Genomic DNA, 22,753 nt, shown 5'->3' with positions numbered 1-22,753 from the left:
CTAATAATATGCAATCAGTCTGGTTTTTACATTCAATCCGTCAACTATTCTTCAAAGATTTCAGGTTGAGAATGAGCTATGACTTTGTCAAGTCTAAAATATATATATATAAATATTCCATCATTTTCTCCTTCCAGTTAACTCCCCTGTTCTCCTCACATGGTGAGGGTATGCCCAAAAAGCTGTCAGTGAGATGCCAAATGGGAGCACATTAGCTCTCAGCCCCGGTGTGTCCCTGAAAAGAAACAAGCCAATTAGGGAATCCCCCGCTACTGCTTAAGCCCAGTTATGGCAGAGGTCACTGGGATGAACGCTGCCATGCTAAATCATCCTACCTATTTCAAATCCTCCATTGGGGAAAGCTGAGTTTTTCCATATTATATTTCTTTTTTAACCCACTGCAGGCCATCATGCGATATCCTGTCATAAAACTGTGTCAGTCCTCTTCAGAGGGTAACATTTATTCAGTAATCATATCAAGTTTGCAGATAAGTGTGCTTTGAGATAAAATGCGGGTTGGTTTGTCGGTTAAGCATTTCGAGAAAAAGTCTTTCTTGAGAAGCTGTGAAATGATCCGAGTCGAGTTTATTCATGAACTCTTTCGAAGTTATGACAGGGAGAGGTGGCATACACATCACCTTGGCACGTGAACTCTACTGCCGTAAAACGTAATGCTATAAAAGATGTTGCAACACCGCAGGGAAGCACAATGACATTTTCCCAATGGTGACAGAAACCACCTTTAAAATAACAGAAATAATTCGGCCCGCTGTTTCATTTTTTCAGCACCACTTTGCTGCTTTGCATATATTCAACTCCCCCAGCCTCTTTCAAATTGCTGCTGTGGACTGCAAATTTCCCCATTGTGGCACGATTAAAGGCTTTCTGAATCTGATTCTGATTCAAGTGCGAAGCTTTTCTTTAATGCTTCTTGTCAAGGAGTTATAATGCTCACGACAGCCTGAGATTTCGCTAAAGTGTGTACAAATTTATCATTTATGGACAAGTCCAATTCCTTCTATTCATGAAGGCATTTCTAAAATACGGTACTTTGGATTTTGCTCCATTCTGCCCCCACCCTCCTCTGAATTCACCCATACGGCAAAAGGGAAATGAATCATGAATACTTAAGCAGAGTGTTTGCCCATAAGGACTAGGACTTAATGTGGCTCCATGCAGACGCCAGATCAGACCTCTCTACCTTCACCTCACTCAATCTTTCCTTCATTCATTAACCTTGAGTTTTTTTCACGATTCATCATAGCTTTGATCATGTAAAAGAAAGCCCACAATTCGAGTTGTATGCCTCACCTGACCTAAAATTATGGATTTCAGATAAAACTCTCATCTGAAAAAAAATACTTTTTTTTGTGCGTCATGACTTGAAAGACCTACTGTGGCAGCAATAACTCCATTAATCGACACTGCCTCCATGAACTCCCATGTATTATTCATGATGATAATAATAATGATTATGATTGTCATCCTTGTTTTTATTCATATCATTACTGTTATATGTTCATACATTTCATACATTCATAAATTGTGAGTTACAGTTTATATGTCAAGCAACCTCTAATACATTCCCGGCGGCAGCTACAAGGTGGCTTACTCAACCTGCCTGATACCAGGCTCTTTCTAATATGGTGGGGATTGACTTCCTCTTGCCAGGTCCCAGGAAGAGAAGGGATTTTAAAGTATTTTACCTCCCAAGATCTTCACACCTTCCCTCAGGCCCTCTCACCTTGATGCATTAAATATTAATGCTAAATCCGTGGATAGTGGATGAGTGAGGAGGGGAGAGGGCTGACAGCTTAATCATGGAGGCGCTGGCCTCCCCTTGCCTTTTCCTCAATACTCTGGCTGGCTGTCACCACGACCTACATGATGTAATCACCCCCATAACCCTGATATGGGTTACTGCAAACGTTGCATGGAGAGAGGAGCGCAAAGGAAAAGGGAGGACCTCAAGGATTTGCTGAAGAGGATCATTTAAGTAGTCGATACTCAAAGTAAGAGAGGCTCAGGTCATGGAGATATGGGAGAAGTGCCTGCATGAAACATTGTGTTAAATACAGTCTATAAAAACATGGTGTCAAACGAATTTTTTTGTCACAGGCCACTGCCGGAGAATTATTGTTAAAATGAGTGTAAAGAGGGAAATTATTGCAAAACTTCATTGCCAATTTGACATTTGGGTATAGATTTTAGCAAGGGTCACAGCAGGTGATACATGATTTGCTTTCGAGGGCCACATAAAATGGCGTGGCAGGCTGGATCTGGCCCACGGGCCTTGAGTTTGGCACCAGTGTTCCAACTGCAGTTACTACACGAACATACTATTTTCAAACATCGAAGTAAAGCAGGTGCAACATGTGAAATGCTAAACTTCTCTTCGAGTCAAGAAGGGACATTATGGGACACTTTGCTCAGAAGTGTACTTGAGCATTATCGGAACAGGCAGTGACATGCCAAATCTTGAGAAGGGCAACATCAATAGTGGGTCTTTAGGTCACAAGCAACAAGAATGTCACACAGAGAAGCGTGTTTCCCTAGAAAATACGCATGCATCGTAATTGTTTCATCAGGATTGTTGTGGTGTTTTAAGTTACGCGTGCAGTGTTTAATTTGCAAGATGGCACTAAACCCTTGCATTCTTGCAGATTAAGGGAATTTTCTATCATCAGTCCTGGTCCACCTGATGATTTGGTGATTGAAAGTAGACTTGACTTTAGATCAGCTCGAAGAGGTCCAAGTTTTTGTGCAAGTGGTCCAATGCCTATTTGGTGCATGTGTGCGTTTGTGTGTGTGTGTGTGTGTGTGTGTGTGTGTGTGTGTGTGTGTGTGTGTGTGTGTGTGTGTGTGTGTGTGTGTGTGTGTGTGTGTGTGTGTGCGCGTGTGTGTGTGTGTGTGTGTGTGTGTATGTAGCGGGGGGGTTGCAACATTGACTCCCTTCGTACTTCCTACTTTCAAATCTCACCTGAAAACCCACCTGTTTAAACTTGCTTTCATGGTCTAAATTATTATGCTGTTTTATTATTTATTGTTTTATGCATGATTTTACTGTTTTGTGTGTTGTCTTTGTTGTAAAGTGTCCTTGAGTGTTCAGAAAGGCGCATGTAAATTAAATGTATTATTATTATTATTATTGTTACACAGATGCACAGTTCGTTATGGCGGACCCTCGGCAAAGATCATGTTGCAGTTACTTAAAAATGTACTTTGGTGAGCCAATCTTCCGCATAGACCTCAGTGCGCGAGTCCATCATGCTTCAACCAAGTAGACCGTGCACTTCACTTGTAATTTAAAAACAATGAGAAGCCTCTAGAATTGGCTGGCAATCCAAAACCTCGGTTGTATTCATTCTCATAGCAATTCTAATCATATTAGAAAATGCCAAAAGAATGACATCTCCACCCATGCACATCCTTCAATCTTTCACTAAGCATGAAAGTAATGCCCCTAGACTTTTGTTCGCTGTAGGTCCACTCAAAAGGAAACACCAACCAGAAGAAGACTTATAATTGGCATTGTTATCACAGAGATGATGAGGCCGCATAATAGTTTACCTTCATCACAATATATATTATTATTATAATAATAATAATAATAATTATTATTATTATTATTATTATTATTATTATTATTATTATTATTATTATTATTATTATTGAGTGAAAGCAACACCTTCATATGACATGACACCTGTTTTAACATTTTCAGTCAGGTATGATATGAGTGAAATGGAGATCTCCTTTTTGAGTACTGGACCATCATAAATACAGAATTTGGCACAGTGCATGCAATCGTTTTTCTCTTGTATTGGAGGACTGGGAACCAAAGGTGAAACGAGGTCCAAATGCACAGTGAAATTTTATTCACTTAACATTGCTTTGCTTTCCTGTAGATGCCGTGTGTATTTATACTTATTATAGCTACTGCTGGACATTTGGACTAATGGCCACCCAATTTTCTTCACCCCCCCAGTCCACGTTTAAGGGAGTGAAATGTTGCGGCGGCTTGGCTGTGAAAGGAAAGGAAGTGACAAGAAAAGATTGAACTACATTATAAAAGCCTCCTAAGAGATGTGCTCTCATTATGTGTTTCCAAGTTACCTTGTTTCCCACGAGGCCAGAGAGTCGTTTGACCGAAAACAAAGACGTACGCAACAAAGAACAATGCCCCCCCAAAAACAACAACAACAACCAAACAACATGGAGAGTAAACACAGTAATTGCAATACTTGGGCACAGAACTCTTACCCCATTCATAGGGAAGGTCTTCCATCCGAGCTCTCCTAGCACAGACGTTGTATCCAGCAGCACAACTAAAATGAAAAAAGGGGGAAGAGGGGGTTAAATCTACCCATTATCCATCTGTCAGTGCACAAAAGTTCCATTTTCACACTGGAAATTGAAATATCAGTCAGAAACATGTTCATTTAGGCATTGTATCATCACAGGAATGAGTTTTCTTGGATGAATATTTATCAGTGTGGCAACACAAACATGAAGAACAAGAGGGCTTCCACTTGCCACACAATTTTGGTACTGATAGATTGCCCTCAAATTGCTGTCAACAGTCTGTCCCATTGCCTGCCATCCACTGTTTTGAGTCATTTTCAGCCACAACCTTAGCTTCCTTTGCTGTGCGACTGAGATATAAACGCAAATCCAGCTGCAATCCAACCTTGCGATGGAAATACTCTGTGTTTGAAAAAAAAAATTGATTCATGATTGGTGTGTGCCCTGCGATTGGCTGGGTGTGCCCTGCGATTGGCTGGCAACCAATTCAGGGTGTCCCCCGCCTCGTGCCCGAAGCCAGCTGAGATAGGCTCCAGCAACCCCTGCGACCCTAATGAGGAATAAGCGGTACGGAAAATGAGATGAGATGAGAGATGAGATGAGATTGGAAATCGTTCCTGTGTGTTTTAATGACGCTATTGCATTAAAAAGTAGCTAAAAGACCGTGAAAGAAAGTTTATTTTCACATTATTGAGACCAGCTGATGTCAGTGTGCTGTATGGGAAGTCGTTCCGTCTCATGTAAATGAACCCTGGCACATCCCACTGCCCTTTACTATGGGGTGCGCCCATCCACAATATGGGGTTCATTACCAAGATTACAAGAACCATAGTTGGGGGAATGTTATGAGAATAACTGACGACAGGTTATATTTAGAAATCCACCCATTCACCCATTTTTGATGCACTTATCCTCCCAAAGACCTCGATGTGTGCTGGAGTCTATCCCTGATGTCATTGGGAAGTACACCCTGAACCGTTTGCCAGTCAATCGTAATGCACACATGTAGAAACAACCATTTGTGCTGACTGTCTCAGTAAGGAAACATCTACACAATTAACCCAACATTCAGATTATTGGAATGTGGGTGGAAACTGGAATATCTGGAAAAAAATCGATTCAGTCATGGACAGACCATGAAAAATCCACACAGGAAGGCCGGAGCCGGAATCGAACCATGCGTCTCTGCATTGTGAGGCTGGAGAAATCCGTTATAAAAAGGTGACTTTTAGAAACAGCCAAAACAGGAAACGTTCATTCTGTGTGTCCGACTGGAACTGAACTACACTTGTGCAAAACTGGCACTATAAGACAGTCAAAACCAGCAATTATATTATGTAGCATTCCAGGTACCATTATTATGGCTGATATTAAAATACAGTAGCATTTCAGGCCCAAGTGTTCACCAAAAACGGTCCAGAATGAACAACCAAAAAAGTATAGTTAATGTTATTGTCAGCCACAATGTCAAGTATAATAAAAAAAAATCCTGATTCAAATACATTGCATTTATCATCGGTTAAAGAACAACACTCGAGTCAAAAGTTTCAAAAAACATTAATTCATTGATTTTTCAGAACCGTTTTATGCTCACTATGTTTGTGGGGAATGCCAGAGCCTATCCCAGTTGTCATAGGGCAGTAGGCGGGGGACATCATGAAACGCTTGGCAGCTAATTCAGTTTCATGACACACAGAAATGAACCAACATTCGTCCTCACACTCACATCTAGGGAAAATTTGGAGTGTTCAGTCAGCCTGACATTCATTTTTGGGGGGAATTCGAGAGGAAACCGGATGACCCAGAGAAAACTCACGCAGACCAGGGGTGGCCATGGAAACTCCACATCGACAGACACGAACTAGAATTGAACCCACACGTCTGCACTATAAAGTTGGCGTGCTAACCATTCGACTACCGGGCCGCCCTATCTGTCATTTAGTTCAATTATGTTGTATTTTACGTACTTTACGTACGTACTTTATTTATACATACTTGGTATTGGTATCTGTGAAAAAACAACTTGTACTGTATTGGTCTGAAAGAAAAAAAGTGGTGTCGAACATCTCTGGTATAATAAAGCAATTATAAATGTTTTTATGCCAACATTTCGGAGAGTTTATAAAAGAGCAACAATGATACTACAAGCGAGACTTGAATTGGTTGGAATCGCATAACAGATTTATCTGCAAGAGTCATCAAAATAGAATCTGATGATAATCGATGAGAAGGTTTCTTCAGCCGTCATCTGTACAAAAGTGAAGGTTTCGGACGTTTCGCCTCCTATCCAAGAGGCTTTGTCAGCGAACTAAAGTCTGACTGGTCGTATCGGCCCCATTTATATATCCCTAATGTCCAGACCTGGTGGCGCCGGACACAGCTATGATAGGTCCCTACTCTCAGGTTGGGGGGGGGCGCGGGACCCCCCCCTGTGGCCCCACTGATTGTTCCTACATTCCTGACTAACGATTGGCCTATTACACCCACTCCCCCCGGTATCACCTCATCAGCATAACGACCCTCATCAGCATTGCGAAAGTTGCCTAACCTGTTTTGCCTGAGCAGGCTATTGTATGAACGATCCAAATTGAACCTCACACCACCAGACCGGTTTAATGAAGGATTTTGTTGTTTTATAAGAATCGCCTCTTTTACCCCCCTTTCAAACCATCTATGTTCTTTCGCTAAGATTTTAACCTCATTGTCGTCAAATGAGTGGTTAGTAGCTTTTAGGTGCAAATGTACTGCCGATTGAGGCCCACTAGTATTATCCCTGCGATGTTGATAAAGTCTTTTTTTGAGAATTTGTTGAGTCTCCCCAATGTACTGCTCTTTACAATTTTCATTCTTACAATGTATGGAATAAACTACATTACTTTGTTTTTCATTTGGTAGCCTATCTTTTGGATGCACTAATTTTTGCCTTAACGTGTTTATCGGTTTGAAATAAGTAGGAATTTTATGTTGCCAAAGGACTCTTTGTAATTTTTCAGAAACTCCTGCAATGTACGGTACTGCTACTCCTCTCCTTTTAGAATCTTGAGAATTATTGGTTTCGTTCGCTATTCTTTCTTTCTGACATTTGTTGAATGACCACTGAGGGTACCCACAGTTAGTGAGTGCTCTCCTGATATGTTTTGACTCCTTTTCTCTACCTTCAGTGCTAGTTGGTATTAGTTTAGCCCTATGCTGGAGGGTTCTGATAACTCCTAGTTTATGTTGTAAAGGGTGGTTAGAGTCAAAAAGTAAGTATTGGTCAGTGTGCGTAGCCTTCCTAAAGACTTCTGTTTTTAGCGCTCTGTCCTCTTTTATAATTACTTTACAATCCAAGAAGGCTAGTTGGTTCTCTTGAATGTCCTCACGAGTAAATTTAATGTTGAAGTCTACAGAGTTGAGATGATCTGTGAAGGATTGAATTTCTTGTTTCTTAATTATGACAAAAGTATCGTCCAGTGTCTAGGTTTTGTCCCTGGGAAGGATGTGAGGGCCTGTTTCTCCATCTCTTCCATGTAAAGATTAGCCACTATGGGTGAAACTGGTGAGCCCATAGCACAACCATGGATTTGTTTATAAAATTTTTCCCGAAATTGAAAATACGTAGTATTAAGGCAGATTTCTAATAATTGGCAGATGTGATCCGGTTTCAGTTTGGTTCTTTCATGCAGAGAAACATCCGCCAGCAGCCTCGTCCTCACCACTGAGACTGCTGCTGGGGTTGGGACAGATGTAAAGAGAGAAGTCACATCGTATGATGCCAAAGTTTCCTCAGGTTCCAATATGAGGTCTTTGATCCTCTCTACAAACCCTGTGGTGTTCTCTACGTGGTATTCTGTGTTACCAACCAACGGAGCTAAAATAGTTTTTAAATATTTGGCTACATTGTATGTAGAGGAGTCAATGCTACAAACAATGGGTCGGAGGGGGAACCCTTCTTTATGTATTTTTGGCAGGCCATAGATACATGGCGTGGCCTCTCCCGGGTATAATCTAAAATACATCTGTTTGTCTATATGTTTTCCTTTCTCTAGCTTTTGGAGACAGTCAATCATTTCTTTCTTGTATCTATTGGAAGGGTCCCTTTTTAGTTGCTCATACGTGTTAGAATCACTGATTAACCTATTTATTTTGTCTTCATAATCCAATGTGTTGAGCAGCACTGTGCATCTGCCCTTGTCTGCTGGCAAAATAGTAATATTTTTGTCTTTTTGTAGAGTAGTTAACGCCTTTCTCTCTTCTAATGTTATGTTGGACGGAGGAAGTTTGGCACTACTGAGAAGAGCTGATATTTTAATGCGTAGATCATCTGCCTCTGCATACGAAAGTTTGTTATTTTTAATAGCCGATTCAGTAGCTGTGATATAATCTATTGTAGGTATAGTTTTAGGAGTCACTGAGAAATTTAAACCTTTGGTAAGTACCGCCTTTTCTGTCTCTGAGAGATCTCTGTCTGACAAATTTTTGATCCAATTCTCCCTTGCAAACTGTTCATACCTAATTTTACGCGTGTTTACCAGTAGCTGAGATTGTTTCAGTAAAAGTAATTTTTGAAATTTACCCTTTTGTCTCTCTTTGGTTTTGCTGTGGTGCCTCATATAACCGGATTTAGTAAATTCACACACTTCCTGATAGATTTTGTGGGTAAGATTAGTTTGTAATCGCTGATAATAAGTTTCTATTTCTGACTGTTTGTTTTTTATCTCTATGTTAAGTCTCCTAATTCGCAAATTTAGAATTTTCCTGGTATAATTTTGTTGCATTTTATCGGCTAAGTATCCGGGTTCCAGGGGTGCTTGCTTCAAGCATTTAGGAATTAACCGGCTCTGTCTACATCTAAGATTGAATCTGAGGTGGTTCTTTAAATCAGCTAATTTAAAGGTGGCCTTTTCTAAGTTACGTACCAGCAGAAGGATGTCTCTCCCAAAGTTGGCAGCAATACGTCTGTGTAAACTCTCAGTCGTACAGGAGTGGTCCATCGATGAGAAGGTTTCTTCAGTCGTCATCTGTACAAAAGTGAAGGTTTCGGACGTTTCGCCTCCTATCCAAGAGGCTTCGTCAGCGAACTAAAGTCTGACTGGTCGTATCGGCCCCATTTATATATCCCTAATGTCCAGACCTGGTGGCGCCGGACACAGCTATGATAGGTCCCTACTCTCAGGTTGGGGGGGGGCGCGGGACCCCCCCCTGTGGCCCCACTGATTGTTCCTACATTCCTGACTAACGATTGGCCTATTACACCCACTCCCCCCGGTATCACCTCATCAGCATAACGACCCTCATCAGCATTGCGAAAGTTGCCTAACCTGTTTTGCCTGAGCAGGCTATTGTATGAACGATCCAAATTGAACCTCACACCACCAGACCGGTTTAATGAAGGATTTTGTTGTTTTATAAGAATCGCCTCTTTTACCCCCCTTTCAAACCATCTATGTTCTTTCGCTAAGATTTTAACGTCATTGTCGTCAAATGAGTGGTTGCTAGCTTTTAGGTGCAAATGTACTGCCGATTGAGGCCCACTAGTATTATAACTGCGATGTTGATAAAGTCTTTTTTTGAGAATTTGTTGAGTCTCCCCAATGTACTGCTCTTTACAATTTTCATTCTTACAATGTATGGAATAAACTACATTACTTTGTTTTTCATTTGGTAGCCTATCTTTTGGATGCACTAATTTTTGCCTTAACGTGTTCATCGGTTTGAAATAAGTAGGAATTTTATGTTGCCAAAGGACTCTGTAATTTTTCAGAAACTCCTGCAATGTACGGTACTGCTACTCCTCTCCTTTTAGAATCTTGAGAATTATTGGTTACGTTCGCTATTCTTTCTTTCTGACATTTGTTGAATGACCACTGAGGGTACCCACAGTTAGTGAGTGCTCTCCTGATATGTTTTGACTCCTTTTCTCTACCTTCAGTGCTAGTTGGTATTAGTTTAGCCCTATGCTGGAGGGTTCTGATAACTCCTAGTATATGTTGTAAAGGGTGGTTAGAGTCAAAAAGTAAGTATTGGTCAGTGTGCGTAGCCTTCCTAAAGACTTCTGTTTTTAGCGCTCTGTCCTCTTTTATAATTACTTTACAATCCAAGAAGGCTAGTTGGTTCTCTTGAAAAAAAAAATTAGTGCATCCAAAAGATAGGCTACCAAATGAAAAACAAAGTAATGTAGTTTATTCCATACATTGTAAGAATGAAAATTGTAAAGAGCAGTACATTGGGGAGACTCAACAAATTCTCAAAAAAAGACTTTATCAACATCGCAGGGATAATACTAGTGGGCCTCAATCGGCAGTACATTTGCACCTAAAAGCTAGCAACCACTCATTTGACGACAATGAGGTTAAAATCTTAGCGAAAGAACATAGATGGTTTGAAAGGGGGGTAAAAGAGGCGATTCTTATAAAACAACAAAATCCTTCATTAAACCGGTCTGGTGGTGTGAGGTTCAATTTGGATCGTTCATACAAGAGCCTGCTCAGGCAAAACAGGTTAGGCAACTTTCGCAATGCTGATGAGGGTCGTTATGCTGATGAGGTGATACCGGGGGGAGTGGGTGTAATAGGCCAATCGTTAGTCAGGAATGTAGGAACAATCAGTGGGGCCACAGGGGGGGGTCCCGCGCCCCCCCCCCAACCTGAGAGTAGGGACCTATCATAGCTGTGTCCGGCGCCACCAGGTCTGGACATTAGGGATATATAAATGGGGCCGATACGACCAGTCAGACTTTAGTTCGCTGACGAAGCCTCTTGGATAGGAGGCGAAACGTCCGAAACCTTCACTTTTGTACAGATGACGGCTGAAGAAACCTTCTCATCGATGGACCACTCCTGTACGACTGAGAGCTTACACAGACGAATCTGATGATAAGCAACACAATCGCAAATTCCTAAATCTGTTCTTGAGCGACTGTTGACTGACAACATTACACAACAAATCGCACAAAAACACATGCAAGCTTACATAAGCACACTTCTGATAAATCAATGGTTTGTCATAAACAACGTCCATGTAGAACTGTGAAAATGGCCTTTAGGACTGCAAGGGGGATACAGTCTGATTATTTCGATAATTTTTTTTCAGAGCAACAATATTTTCTGTATAAATCAGCAGTCATTACACTTGGGGAGTATGAATTGCAACTGACATCGCTTCAAATGACGACTCGCGCAATATACATCATTGTCATTTATAAAGTGCTACGTTCGAAAAGAAGGGAAATGTCATTTACATTCTTTTAGAGGTTTATTGACAAGATTGAGGCAAGCAGAGAGGAAAATGGGACCTTTTTTTCTAATTATGAGCCTATCCCGGGCTAAAGAAGCCTAAAATGGTGGTGCAACCGTATCATTAGGTTTGTTTTGCTCATTGATGTATATGGCCACCTTCTAAAAAGCTGATCTGTGATACTAATACATTAATGCATGTGGTAGTGAGAAGGAAGCACACATTTAGTACACTCTTTTACAAGTTTCCACAGTCTTACTTCATATTTTTCCCCAAAATTATTCCCTCCATTTTTATGTGATCTACTGTATGTCACGGTTTGTAAGGTGGTGATGGTGGGTGCGGATCCCAAAAAGCAGGCAGGAGGGAGCAGGAGGTTGTTTGACAAATTGTATTAAAATAAAGGTCAGCAGGAACAAAATGTAAAACATCAAAATCATCTGAACAGGAAAAAAATACAAAGTATCAAAAGAAGACCAAAAGTAAAAGTCCGCCAAGGTTAAACAAACACATGCACAGCATACACAATGCATGCAACAAACATGCAGCAAACAATGAACCGACACCGGATGGTCGTGCTGGGTGTACTTTTAAGTGTCAGTGATTAAAACGACCAGCACCTGCGAGGCTGCAGGCAGGGCTGACGTCGCTACCCGTTGGTCGCCAATCTGATCAGGACGACCAGCACCTGTGCAGGTGCAGGCGGGGCCGACAGCGCCCCCCGTTGGTCGCCAACCAGATCATGACACTGTACTTCATGGGGACGCTGTCTGCCTTGCACCCATACATCTGCTCAACAGTATAGAAAATATAATTAAGTCACGTTTTACCCTTTTGCAAATGAGTTTAGAATTTCCTTTTTTATGTTCAATGAAAGACATCAATAATGTTTTAAATTTAGCAAATCTGTAGATCGGCTAATTTTTGAATTGGGATTATTTGAAGTGTGGAGTAAATTACAGTGTGAAAAGGAGAATATGTGGGCCCACTTGCAGCTCTCGAGTGATCGTATTATGGCCTGATGCATTTCAGCTTTGTCAACGTCAATTAAAAATGTCTCATCCACAAAACACCTTTTTGATGAGTTTTGATACTCATAAACAGTCTGAATATCTGCTCGAGACACATAGTATGTTATTTCTCGTGTGACATCAAGAATCTTCCCACAAATTAAGTTGAGATCGAGATCGTGTAATATCACGAACATAGAGGTGCCACAGACATGAGAGGGACAGACCACACTTTATTGTTTGAAATTTTTTTTTTTCCTGTACAAGCAGAAGACGAAATCTTCACTGCCTTGAAAGGCACAATTTTTCCTGAAAGGCCTTTTTACAGCAATGAGAGAGCAAATAATGTGTGCAAATAGGAAGCAGAGCATAAATACAAAACATTTAATTTGCCACTTACATGAGAAACTAAATCATTGGAAAACACGAGATTACAATATCAATTGATCAATGACATAGCATCAAGGCTGGCATCAAGGCTGGAAAATAAGTCTTGTTGAACTTATTCAATTTATGCACGCTCTGCTCTCGGAGTTTGGTTTAATATTTGCTTCGCGGTAGCTTCATTTGGAAGAGCTCCCTTTTCTCTCTGTCTTCCTGTGCCTCTGGATGTCACATCAGGGCCACTGCCAGGTTGAACAGACTAGCTGGCAAAAGCCAATGGTTTAATTGGCCATCATTAGGCCACGTTGCGCTGCTTACCTGCCCAGTCCCTTCCCGAGGGGATGACCTGATTATTGACAGTTGGCCGGATTACCTACACACTGTGATGGGCACTTTCAATGTCTTTGAATTATAAAAACAAGAAAATCCAATGAATATGGGTGGGAGAACACTGTCACTGAACATTTGGTAGGACAATTACAATGCATCAATTTAACACCAATATTTCTGATGAAGAGGGAATAAAACATTGAGTATTATTAGCTTCAAACTAAACCGTTAGGGGCAGATTTATATGCTGCCGTGGTTTTATATATCGCATGTCCAAACTTTGTAGTTCCGAAAGAGTACATTACCTCACCAGTGTGCTCTCCATTGGCCTACAATACATATCCATAAATCCCTTGGCCTATCCTCTATGGAGTTATCCTTTAGGAGGGCACCCACAGATTCTTCCTGGAGCAGTCGGTCCGCCGAGACTTCAACTGGTTTAATATAAATAGAACATGAGCCGGCCAACTCACAAATAAATGGAGCTCTAGTGGAATGATGACATCCGCTGTCTGTCCGAGAACCCTCGCACGTCTCTCAAACACCCTGAAATAGCAGCATATCCGTTGGTGGCTTCTTACAGCTCCTACTTCATGTCAATTTGCATTCCTCCCAAAACTGTGATAGTACCATTGGCGAGTCACTACTGCCTGCCGTCAATTTAGCAGGTGGACAAGCAATGTTGATACTTTTCAAAGAAAGTGACACTTGAGAAATGTTTCCGATATGCTGATTAGATGGCAATGGCACATCATTAAAGAGATCTCAAGTGCTTCCGTGCATTATATGAAATATCAATGAGAAGGTTTCTTCAGCCGTCATCTGTACTTTTTTGAAGGTGTCGGACGTTTCGGCTCCTATCCAAGAGGCTTCGTCAGCTAACTAAAGTCTGACTGGTCGTATCGGCCCTATTTATATATCCCTAATGTCCAGACATGGCGGCGCCGGCCACAGGGAGTGGTCCCCTGCTCTCCCCGACCTGAGAGTAGGGACCTATCATAGCTGTACAGATGACGGCTGAAGAAACCTTCTCATCAATGAACCACTCCTGTATGACTGAGAGCTTACACAGACGAATTATATGAAATATTACAAAGTTGCTTTAAATATTCCCCCTGACTCCTCCAACACAAAACAGCTGATGCAGCACTTATTCAAAATGTTCACGCTGAAATAATAGCCATGTTTTATGTTGCATCAACATTGTACTCAATGCACAATTTGCTCTAATTAACCCTCCCCTCCTTTTTTCTCCTAATTTATTACAATGCTCATCAACTACCGCAGTGAGCTATGCCACTTCAACAATAGAACTGGTGTTCGATATGGAAGTGTAATATTAATATTTCATTGATATGTTATATGAGATTGGCTGGAATCCAGTTCAGGGTGCTCCCCCGCCTATTGTCCGAAGACGACTGGGATAGGCTCAGGCAAACCTCGCGACCATTGTGAGGATTAAACTGATAAGAAAATAGAGGGACTAATGGATGAAAAATGATAAATTTAGACACCATCACATTTTTTTGCAATTTTTCACCGACAACTGTGAGAATCTACAAGGAGATGGCCGGCATCCCCCTGACAACGAATGCATCCCAGAGGAAAGACGGAAAAGGTAAATATAGCGAAGCAGAATATTTTCAATGTTCTTTCCATTGATCATTATGGCCAATGTGAGGTTACTCGCCAATGGATGAATTAATGATTGAAAGGTGTTTGTCTTTGCTCCCTCCTCTACAAAGGCCACATGGAATCGCAGATGCAACTTTTTTTTAAACACAACTATATCATTTATTGCAATTTTTAGGCAAACTATTATTACATGACCAACTACTTGTTGTAGTGTATTGTCAAACAAAAAATGATATACATAATTGTGAAATGGAAAATTAACGTTTGTGCTCCAATTATTAATGAAATGTTTGAAATAATCGATTAGTCTGGTGATCATTTTGTTGATTAATTCAAGCATCGAAAACACATAAAACAATGACGTTCTAACGTGACAATGCAAAAGAAATTAAAAAAATATAACTATGATTCAAATACCGACTGATTGTATCATGTCAAAAAAATAGGTGAAGATGTTGATCATTGAATTTCAAAGTAAGAGCAGATGTCTTAGAATAAAAAACAAAAATAAATCCTTTTGATTTCCTGTAAGACGACAGAAATTTGATATTTATTTTTGGAAACTGAAAATCTGAGGATTTCGACAATTTCAAAGTCATGAATTGCTTTTCGAAATAATTATTCATGAATTTGATAAGCAACCGGCTAAACTATTACGGAAAAACAGTAAAGGCTTAGATAACAAAATCTAATAAATCAGCAAATTTGAGTGTGCTGGACTATGGATATCATAGTGCAGGAGTCGAGTCTAGTTTTAAGTTGCAATGCCACCAATCACCACTAGATGACATGTCTTACTCCCCTATCCTCCAAACTGAGTATGTTGAATATATTTTGTGGATTTGTAATGACATCAGAGGAAACATAGTACCTCAAAAATATTTACATTTTCAGTGAGTTGAGTTCTGTGAAATAATCAACAAATTTAGATTTTGCATATAATGTTGGTTTCTTGCCCAGCACTTTTGTGTCATCCTTAAAGGACAACCGACATCACTTTTTTGTTTTTTAACTGACACCAGAAAAAACGTTTTATAGCATCTAACATACCCAAAACACGCAGTATGATATTTTTAGTCAAATGCAAAACACCAATAAAAATAACTTAGTGTCCAAAATCTGCAAAAAATTGAGCTGAGATTTTCAGAAAGTCCCGCCCCCAGTTTGTGACGTCACGCCAAGACGTCTTGCATTGCTAGTGAATCAAAAAAATGGCTTCAGATTCAGAGAATATGTTATTTTGTTCCACATCCAGTAATGAATATGATTCAAATAGTTCTGAATAGGAAAGCATACATGTTTGCAATCGATTAAATAATTTATTTGTGCCATTTTGAGGTAACATTGGGGGAAAATCTCTCACCCAAAAAAAGAGGCACAAAATGGCGACCTCCTGTGGCCACCTCCGTTTCCACAGGTTGATAAATTCCTCATATGGCGCTTGGACACCCTCTTCTGGCGGCTTTTGGGTGCAACACGAGGTCCCCAGACCAAACAAATACAGCAAAATATATTGACGTGATGGAAAGACCGCTACAATGCGTCTTTTTTACGGTAAAGGGCGGTCCTTTAGTGACGTCACGTAGGGACTCGTCACCAACTCAAAAACAAGACATCCTGAATATTCAGCGCGAGTCTTAAAACGTAAAATATAGCTATATGCGGTGGAATCTTTGTAAAATACGCTCAGTAGAAGTCATTTGAAGCCATTTTACAAATTATGGACACAACTTGTCCGGAGACGTCGGTTGTCCTTTAAGTGATATCTTTCATGCGGCACCTGTAACCCAGTAGCATTTGTCAGAAATGGTGCGCTCTTCCAGCATTAAATTTTCTCAAAATTGTTATCTATAAATATATGTGGTTATTATTGACAACAACTTCAGAAGCATCAAACAGTATTCATGAAGTAGCTCTCATTTTTTAAAAGATTGCTGACCTCTTGGCTAAAGAAGGGCGTGTATAAATGGTGATTAGATTTCATTTAGTGTTCAATGGATGAGTAAAGACTGGCTTCTAAGCATTGCCTGAAATACAGTATAATAAGGTCAAGGACACATGTAAAGCGGGAGGCAACTAAGAAAAAAAATGTGGTCGTCATTCTATGTTACATTAACTTAGACACAAGGCCTGCGTTCATGATGTCTCAATTTTTCAAAGTTGCAAATATATGTACGCACATACAGTGTATTTCACCACCCAAACAATAAAAGACAAATATTTGTTGGATGGCATCATTAAGAGTGGGTACATGCATTAATTTTCTTTTAAATGCATTGGTCGAAATATATATTATAAAACAAGAGTGGAAAAGAAACCAGTTTATTTTCTCTGCATTAAAAATTCAACTGCACACAGGCGCTCCTTCGGCATGCAAATTGTCGATTTGAAGCCTTGATTGACATATTGATTTCTACTCAATTGAATTAAAGGGTTCGAAATTGAGATAAACGGAACAAGCTACAGAGATCAAAATAACTAAAAAGAATAATTGCCATATTTATTGCAAACACACACTTAGCATTTTGTTGTACTGTTTCCATACTACCCGACAGTAGAAACTGAGGATATTCCTGATATTAATTTTAATATCTTTGGACTTTCTCACAGCCTGTGAGATTTTCCTTATGGCTCGCACCTTGGCCAAGGATAAATTACATTGCCGATTTGTAATTCCTGAAACTCTGCCCCCCATAGAACAATTACACTCTCAACAATGTCTGAGTTAAGGAACACAAGACCTTGTTTTGAGATTATCTGTGTGCTGTGTCAAAACATCTCAATGAAACGGGTTAGTGAATTGCAATTGTCGAGAAGATTGCTGCCGTCATCTTTAGGGGGGAGAAAAAAAAGTTCATGGACTGAATGTTGACATGAAGAGAGCATTGACATTTTTTTCCCCAACAGCCAAGATTTTTTTTTCATACGAAATTCCTGGTCTGATTTCCATAGCAGCAATTTACAGATGGGTGTATGGGTCTAATAATATGAGCTCCCGTTTCCCATCACCAGTACAACTAAGGAATGAAAGGAAAATGGTATTTTGAAAAAAAAAAAAACTTTTTCACAATCACGGGTGGACTGCTATCTTGGGCCACCTGAATGCTGTGGACCATGTCAACTAGCTATGCAACTTCATCATATCATGACTTATGCGATTGACGGCTGCCATTTGTCATGTACTGTATAGCATTGGTGAGTGAATGATCAATGATAACACAGAGTGACCCATCAAAACAATGGTAAACACAAAGGTGTCAATGTGTTTTTTTTTTCGTTTTTTTTAAATAATCATTTAATAGATGGTGAGAGTATCCACCATTGACGCAATTTACTCAATGTTATTTACAGGGAAAATAAATGACTGATGATGGGCTCCTATTGGTTTTTGCGTCATATCGAACCAATTACAAAACACACATTAGGTAACCAACCCAAGGTGGCATAAAACAATATCACAGTGTCAATGGAAATATAATTCCAATAAATTCAAGTAATAATTCAGAACACATTTTGTTCATATTCTCCAAACATATAGTGACAGGGAGAACAATAGATTGCTTTTGGCGCAATAAGCCTCAATAAAATAAGACACGGCTTCATGACAAATAATGAATTTCATGTTCACAGGACCAGTTTTCACTCAGTTTGTCGGTAAACAGAGACATCCTAATAATTTCAGTATTCATTCTTTATGGTGATGTTTTTACTTGGTGCTCTACATCGCATGGTTTTTCTTATCTCAAACGAGCCATTGTGTTCAATCGTGGCTGGAAATCAGCACCCTGTCTCATGCCATGCCGACTAATTGATACTGAATCAACAGTGCTGACAGTGCAGACAAGCAGTGCACTTGTCACTTTTACCTCAAGATGCAATTAATCAACCACCATTTCCTTGCAATCAGCAGAAATATTTAAAAAATCCAGCACACGATTACCAAACTCATCGCAAAAATCCTTGGAATAATAGCTACGAACAATCGCAGACGATAAAAACATGCATCCTCAATCCAGAAATTAAGGGATTATTTTCCAACTAGCACATGACAATACACAGTACAACCGGACACTTTGAATTCAATTGGGCAATAACCAAACAAAATCAATACCTCCACAATGCAGTGTGGTGAGAAACATTGACACATAAACCCATGATAAACCAACTTAACAAATCTTCCCACTGCGCTCCGCCACCCGGTGAAAGATGACAGCAATCGTGCCAAGAGTTCTTCGCGTATGTGGTCAATATAAAAGCATGAAGGACCAAAGTCAGCCATTCTCTCATTCAACACATGTGGTTATATAAAACAAACAACTAGGCTAGTTTACCAAAGTCACTGTAGATAATGTAGTAAAATACCTGAAAGGACAAATAGATAATAGACACTAAGAAACTAACTGCTGACAATACTTTTACTTGCAATCACGTCATTAAAAAAAAAAAAAAAACAACAACAACAACAACAGCAGACATACACAGAGTAACGGCTGCATGTGTGAATACAATGACACTACACACACATTTACACCATGCCGAAGACCTTAAACACATTGATGCAGACATGCAGCCCAAAACACCTGGAAGTCTGTAACCAACATTTGGCCAAAGATCTTGTCCACACAGATAATGGACAATTTTACCTGTTGTTTGCTCTGAGACACTTGTTTTTGCCATCTACCATGAAACTCTTATGTAAAATGACAAACTCAGACATGCACATTCTCAATTTATTTCTCATTTATGCTTGTCCTGTAGTGTGTATTGATATGTAATTAAATAAATTCGCCCACACCAAGCTTATATTTAATCATCATCTATTACACCTCGTCACCAATCTTATTTTGTTGCTGGGAATTTTTCAACATGTCTTTGTCTAACGCCACGTTTGTATACTAATGGAAGTTTGAAATACATTTTCATGTTAGACAGGAGATGCCTAAGAAACAAAACGTTTGTCACGTGGAAAACACTTTTGAGATAAATTCATCTTCATGCAAAGTTGAAATGATAATGTTTCAAACAACTGAAAGTATTTTAATGCAGATATTCTTAGAATTTGGATGAGGGGGTATTCGGATAATCCTAAACCCAAGGGTAATTTAAAAGGAAGGCGTTTGATTCTTTACAGTTACAATTTACAATGTCGTTTAGAACAGATTTAAAGAGAAATTTAAACCTAACTTTCTAAAGCACAACCACATTCCAAAAGTGAGATTTTTTTTTTTTCATTTGAAACACGTGTACGCAAATTAGGGATGATGTCAAATACTTTTTTTGCAGTCATGCATTGTAACGTGTCTCCAATGAAGACCCAAGAAGCTGCATGCGTAAAAGTCTCTCACCTTGTTTGCAGTAGCCACAGCGAGTGAGGACAATTCCAAGAAAAAGTACAACGGGGACAAATCTTGGTCCGACACTCATATCTGCTGCAACGTCGGTCACAGACTGCAGTGGAGCTGAGAGCGAGCGTGACCGGGAAGAAAAAAAACACGAAAGGGTCGTCCAAAAAAGCAATGCCTGCTCTGCTCCTGATTACATTTAATCCCGTAGGTTGCTCATCACGAGATCGATCCCTTCACTGTGCAGCAGCAATACAGGTGCCAAGAGGTACGTTGACAAAAGATCAATGAAATAATAAACTGCTTCAAAACTTCGCAGATTTCCAGCCTCGCTCCAAGTTACTGTAGCACTTCAAGCATCGCACAAATATATTTGCGCCGGGGCTTCATCTCTCACGCAGTGGTGTCCCGATCATGCTCCAATACGCGACTCCTGTCCTGACCGCTGCTGCAGCGAGCGGGATTCAGAAAGGATGACGATTGAAGAGGGCACACGAGGAGGGGATGATCGAAGCGAGCGGCGACGGAGACTGTGCGCATCTGTACAGGAGGATCGGCACTAGAGGGGGTTAGCTGACAAGGTAATGTGTGCGCGTGCGAGTGCGTGTTTGTGTGCGTCAGGAGAAACTGGTGAGGACACATTTATGTTAAGTGATTCCAGACGATTACAGTAGCATAATATGCTGATCCGGAATAACTACAATAATTACCACGACGGTGGAACAGATTGGTTAACAGCACATCGAGCTCACAGTTCTAATTTTGGGGTTCGAATCCTTTCTCCTGCGGAAGAAGCAACTTCTCACTGTGTTTGCCTGTGTTTCTTCTCTCATTCTCATTACATTAATGATCCTTCTGTGGCCGTTGAGGAATGAGCACACACGATTAAATGTGGAGACGTGTTTATTCCAACGGCTAACAAGTGGATCTGAACTCAACAGCAAAAGCAGTGTAATATATGTAACATGAACCGCCCCCTCCTCTGCACCTGCTGGGTGAGATGCCTGGTCCTAGTGCCCGCCACACAGCCCCCCCCAGAACACCCAGAAGGAAGGTCAAGGTGAAAATTTTGCAGGGGGCTTAACCAGCCTGCCCCAACGACTACGCAGTCCGTCTTTCGGTGGTGAAGGTGATTCGGGCGAGACCTCAGTGGGGGAACGACACTCAACCCTGGCATGCCGCGGTGAGGCTGGAGGTTTCGGAGGGCGTCCGCGACGTGGGGCCTGGGCAGGCGAAACGTCCTCGCCTGCAACTAAATGAGCCGGTTTGAGCCTGTCTATTGAAATGCCCTCCCTCCGCCCACCCATATCGAGCACAAAACTCTCTTCACCGTGTTCGAGCACCCTAAACGGGCCGTCGTACGGCGGTCGGAGGGGAGAGCGGTGGGCATCGTGACGCACCAAGACGAAACGGGCTGACCTAAGAGCAGACGGAACAAATATTTTGGGGACGCAGTGGTGAATTGGTGCTGGAGTCAGGGGCTCTGCTGGCAAAAGGGGGAATGAAGGTGCACCCGAAGCTTCAGGCAGAAATTCACCAGGAACGCGGAGTGGTTGACCGAGCACTAACTCTGCGGGGGCGGCGTTAAGGTCTTCTTTAGGGGCCGAACGTAACCCGAGCAGGACCCACGGAAGCTGGTCGACCCAGTTACCGTCCGACAGCGCGGCCCGTTGCGCGGCTTTCAGTGACCGGTGGAAGCGTTCGCACATCCCGTTAGCCTGCGGGTGGTAGGCCATAGTGCGGTGTACCTGCACACCCAAGGACTGCGCCATGGCCGACCAGAGCTCGGACACAAACTGGGGGCCTCTGTCCGAAGTGATATCGGATGGCGTGCCGAAACGTGCGACCCAGGACGACAGAAATGCGCGGGCAATATCTGCCGAGGTCGTGGAGGACAGGGGGACTGCTTCCGGCCACCTAGTGGTTCGATCGACCATGGTGAGGAGATGTGTGCAACCCTGCGAAGGAGGGAGGGGCCCGACCAGATCCACATGGACGTGGTCAAATCTCCTGTCCGGAATTGGAAACGTTTCCAGGTTTGCTCGGGTGTGCCTGTGGACTTTGGCGCTCTGACATGCCACGCATGCAGCTGCCCACTTCCTGACGTCCTTCCGTAACCCAGGCCAGACAAACTTGGCCCCAAGTAGTTTGACTGACGCCCGGACGCCAGGGTGTGAAAGGGAATGAATAGAATAAAAAATTCGCCGACGCCACTCCTGCGGAACCACGGGACGAGTGCGACCCGTAGACACATCGCAGAGGAGAGCGGGACCCCCTTCACACAGTGCCACCTTCTCAAGTTTCAGGGCTGTGCCTGCTGCCTTGAGTCCGTGGATGTCCGGATCCTCAGATAGGGCGGTGGCCATCTCTGAAAAATCCACCCCGAGCTGGACTGGACACACAATCGCGCGTGACAAGCAATCGGCCACAGGGTTACATTTGCCGGCCACGTGCTGAATGTCTGTTGTGAATTCAGAAATGGCCGCCAAATGCCGTTGCTGTCGGGCCGACCACGGTTCAGTCACCTTTGAC

At 41.5% G+C, this 22,753-nt stretch overlaps 1 protein-coding gene across 2 annotated transcripts in view; it reads right to left on the bottom strand.

Moving 5' to 3' along the window:
* The window catches only part of LOC148894711 (ephrin type-A receptor 6-like), a 164,456-nt gene extending 143,911 nt beyond the window's left edge, over window positions 1-20,545 (bottom strand). For both annotated transcript variants that reach the window (XM_089003194.1, XM_089003196.1), the window contains exons 1-2: window positions 20,225-20,545; window positions 4,264-4,328 (exon numbers count right to left, since the gene is read on the bottom strand). In XM_089003194.1, the coding sequence (XP_088859320.1) occupies window positions 4,264-4,328; window positions 20,225-20,303 (144 nt within the window). In that variant the 5' untranslated portion in view covers window positions 20,304-20,545. The remainder of the gene's footprint in view (window positions 1-4,263; window positions 4,329-20,224) is intronic.
* Window positions 20,546-22,753: the final 2,208 nt, after the last annotated feature.

This window comes from Hippocampus bargibanti, linkage group LG08, assembly GCF_051943395.1.
Source record: "Hippocampus bargibanti isolate YZ-2025 linkage group LG08, ASM5194339v1, whole genome shotgun sequence".
Classification (NCBI taxonomy): domain Eukaryota; kingdom Metazoa; phylum Chordata; class Actinopteri; order Syngnathiformes; family Syngnathidae; genus Hippocampus; species Hippocampus bargibanti.
This window is presented reverse-complemented; position numbering and strand designations above follow the sequence as displayed.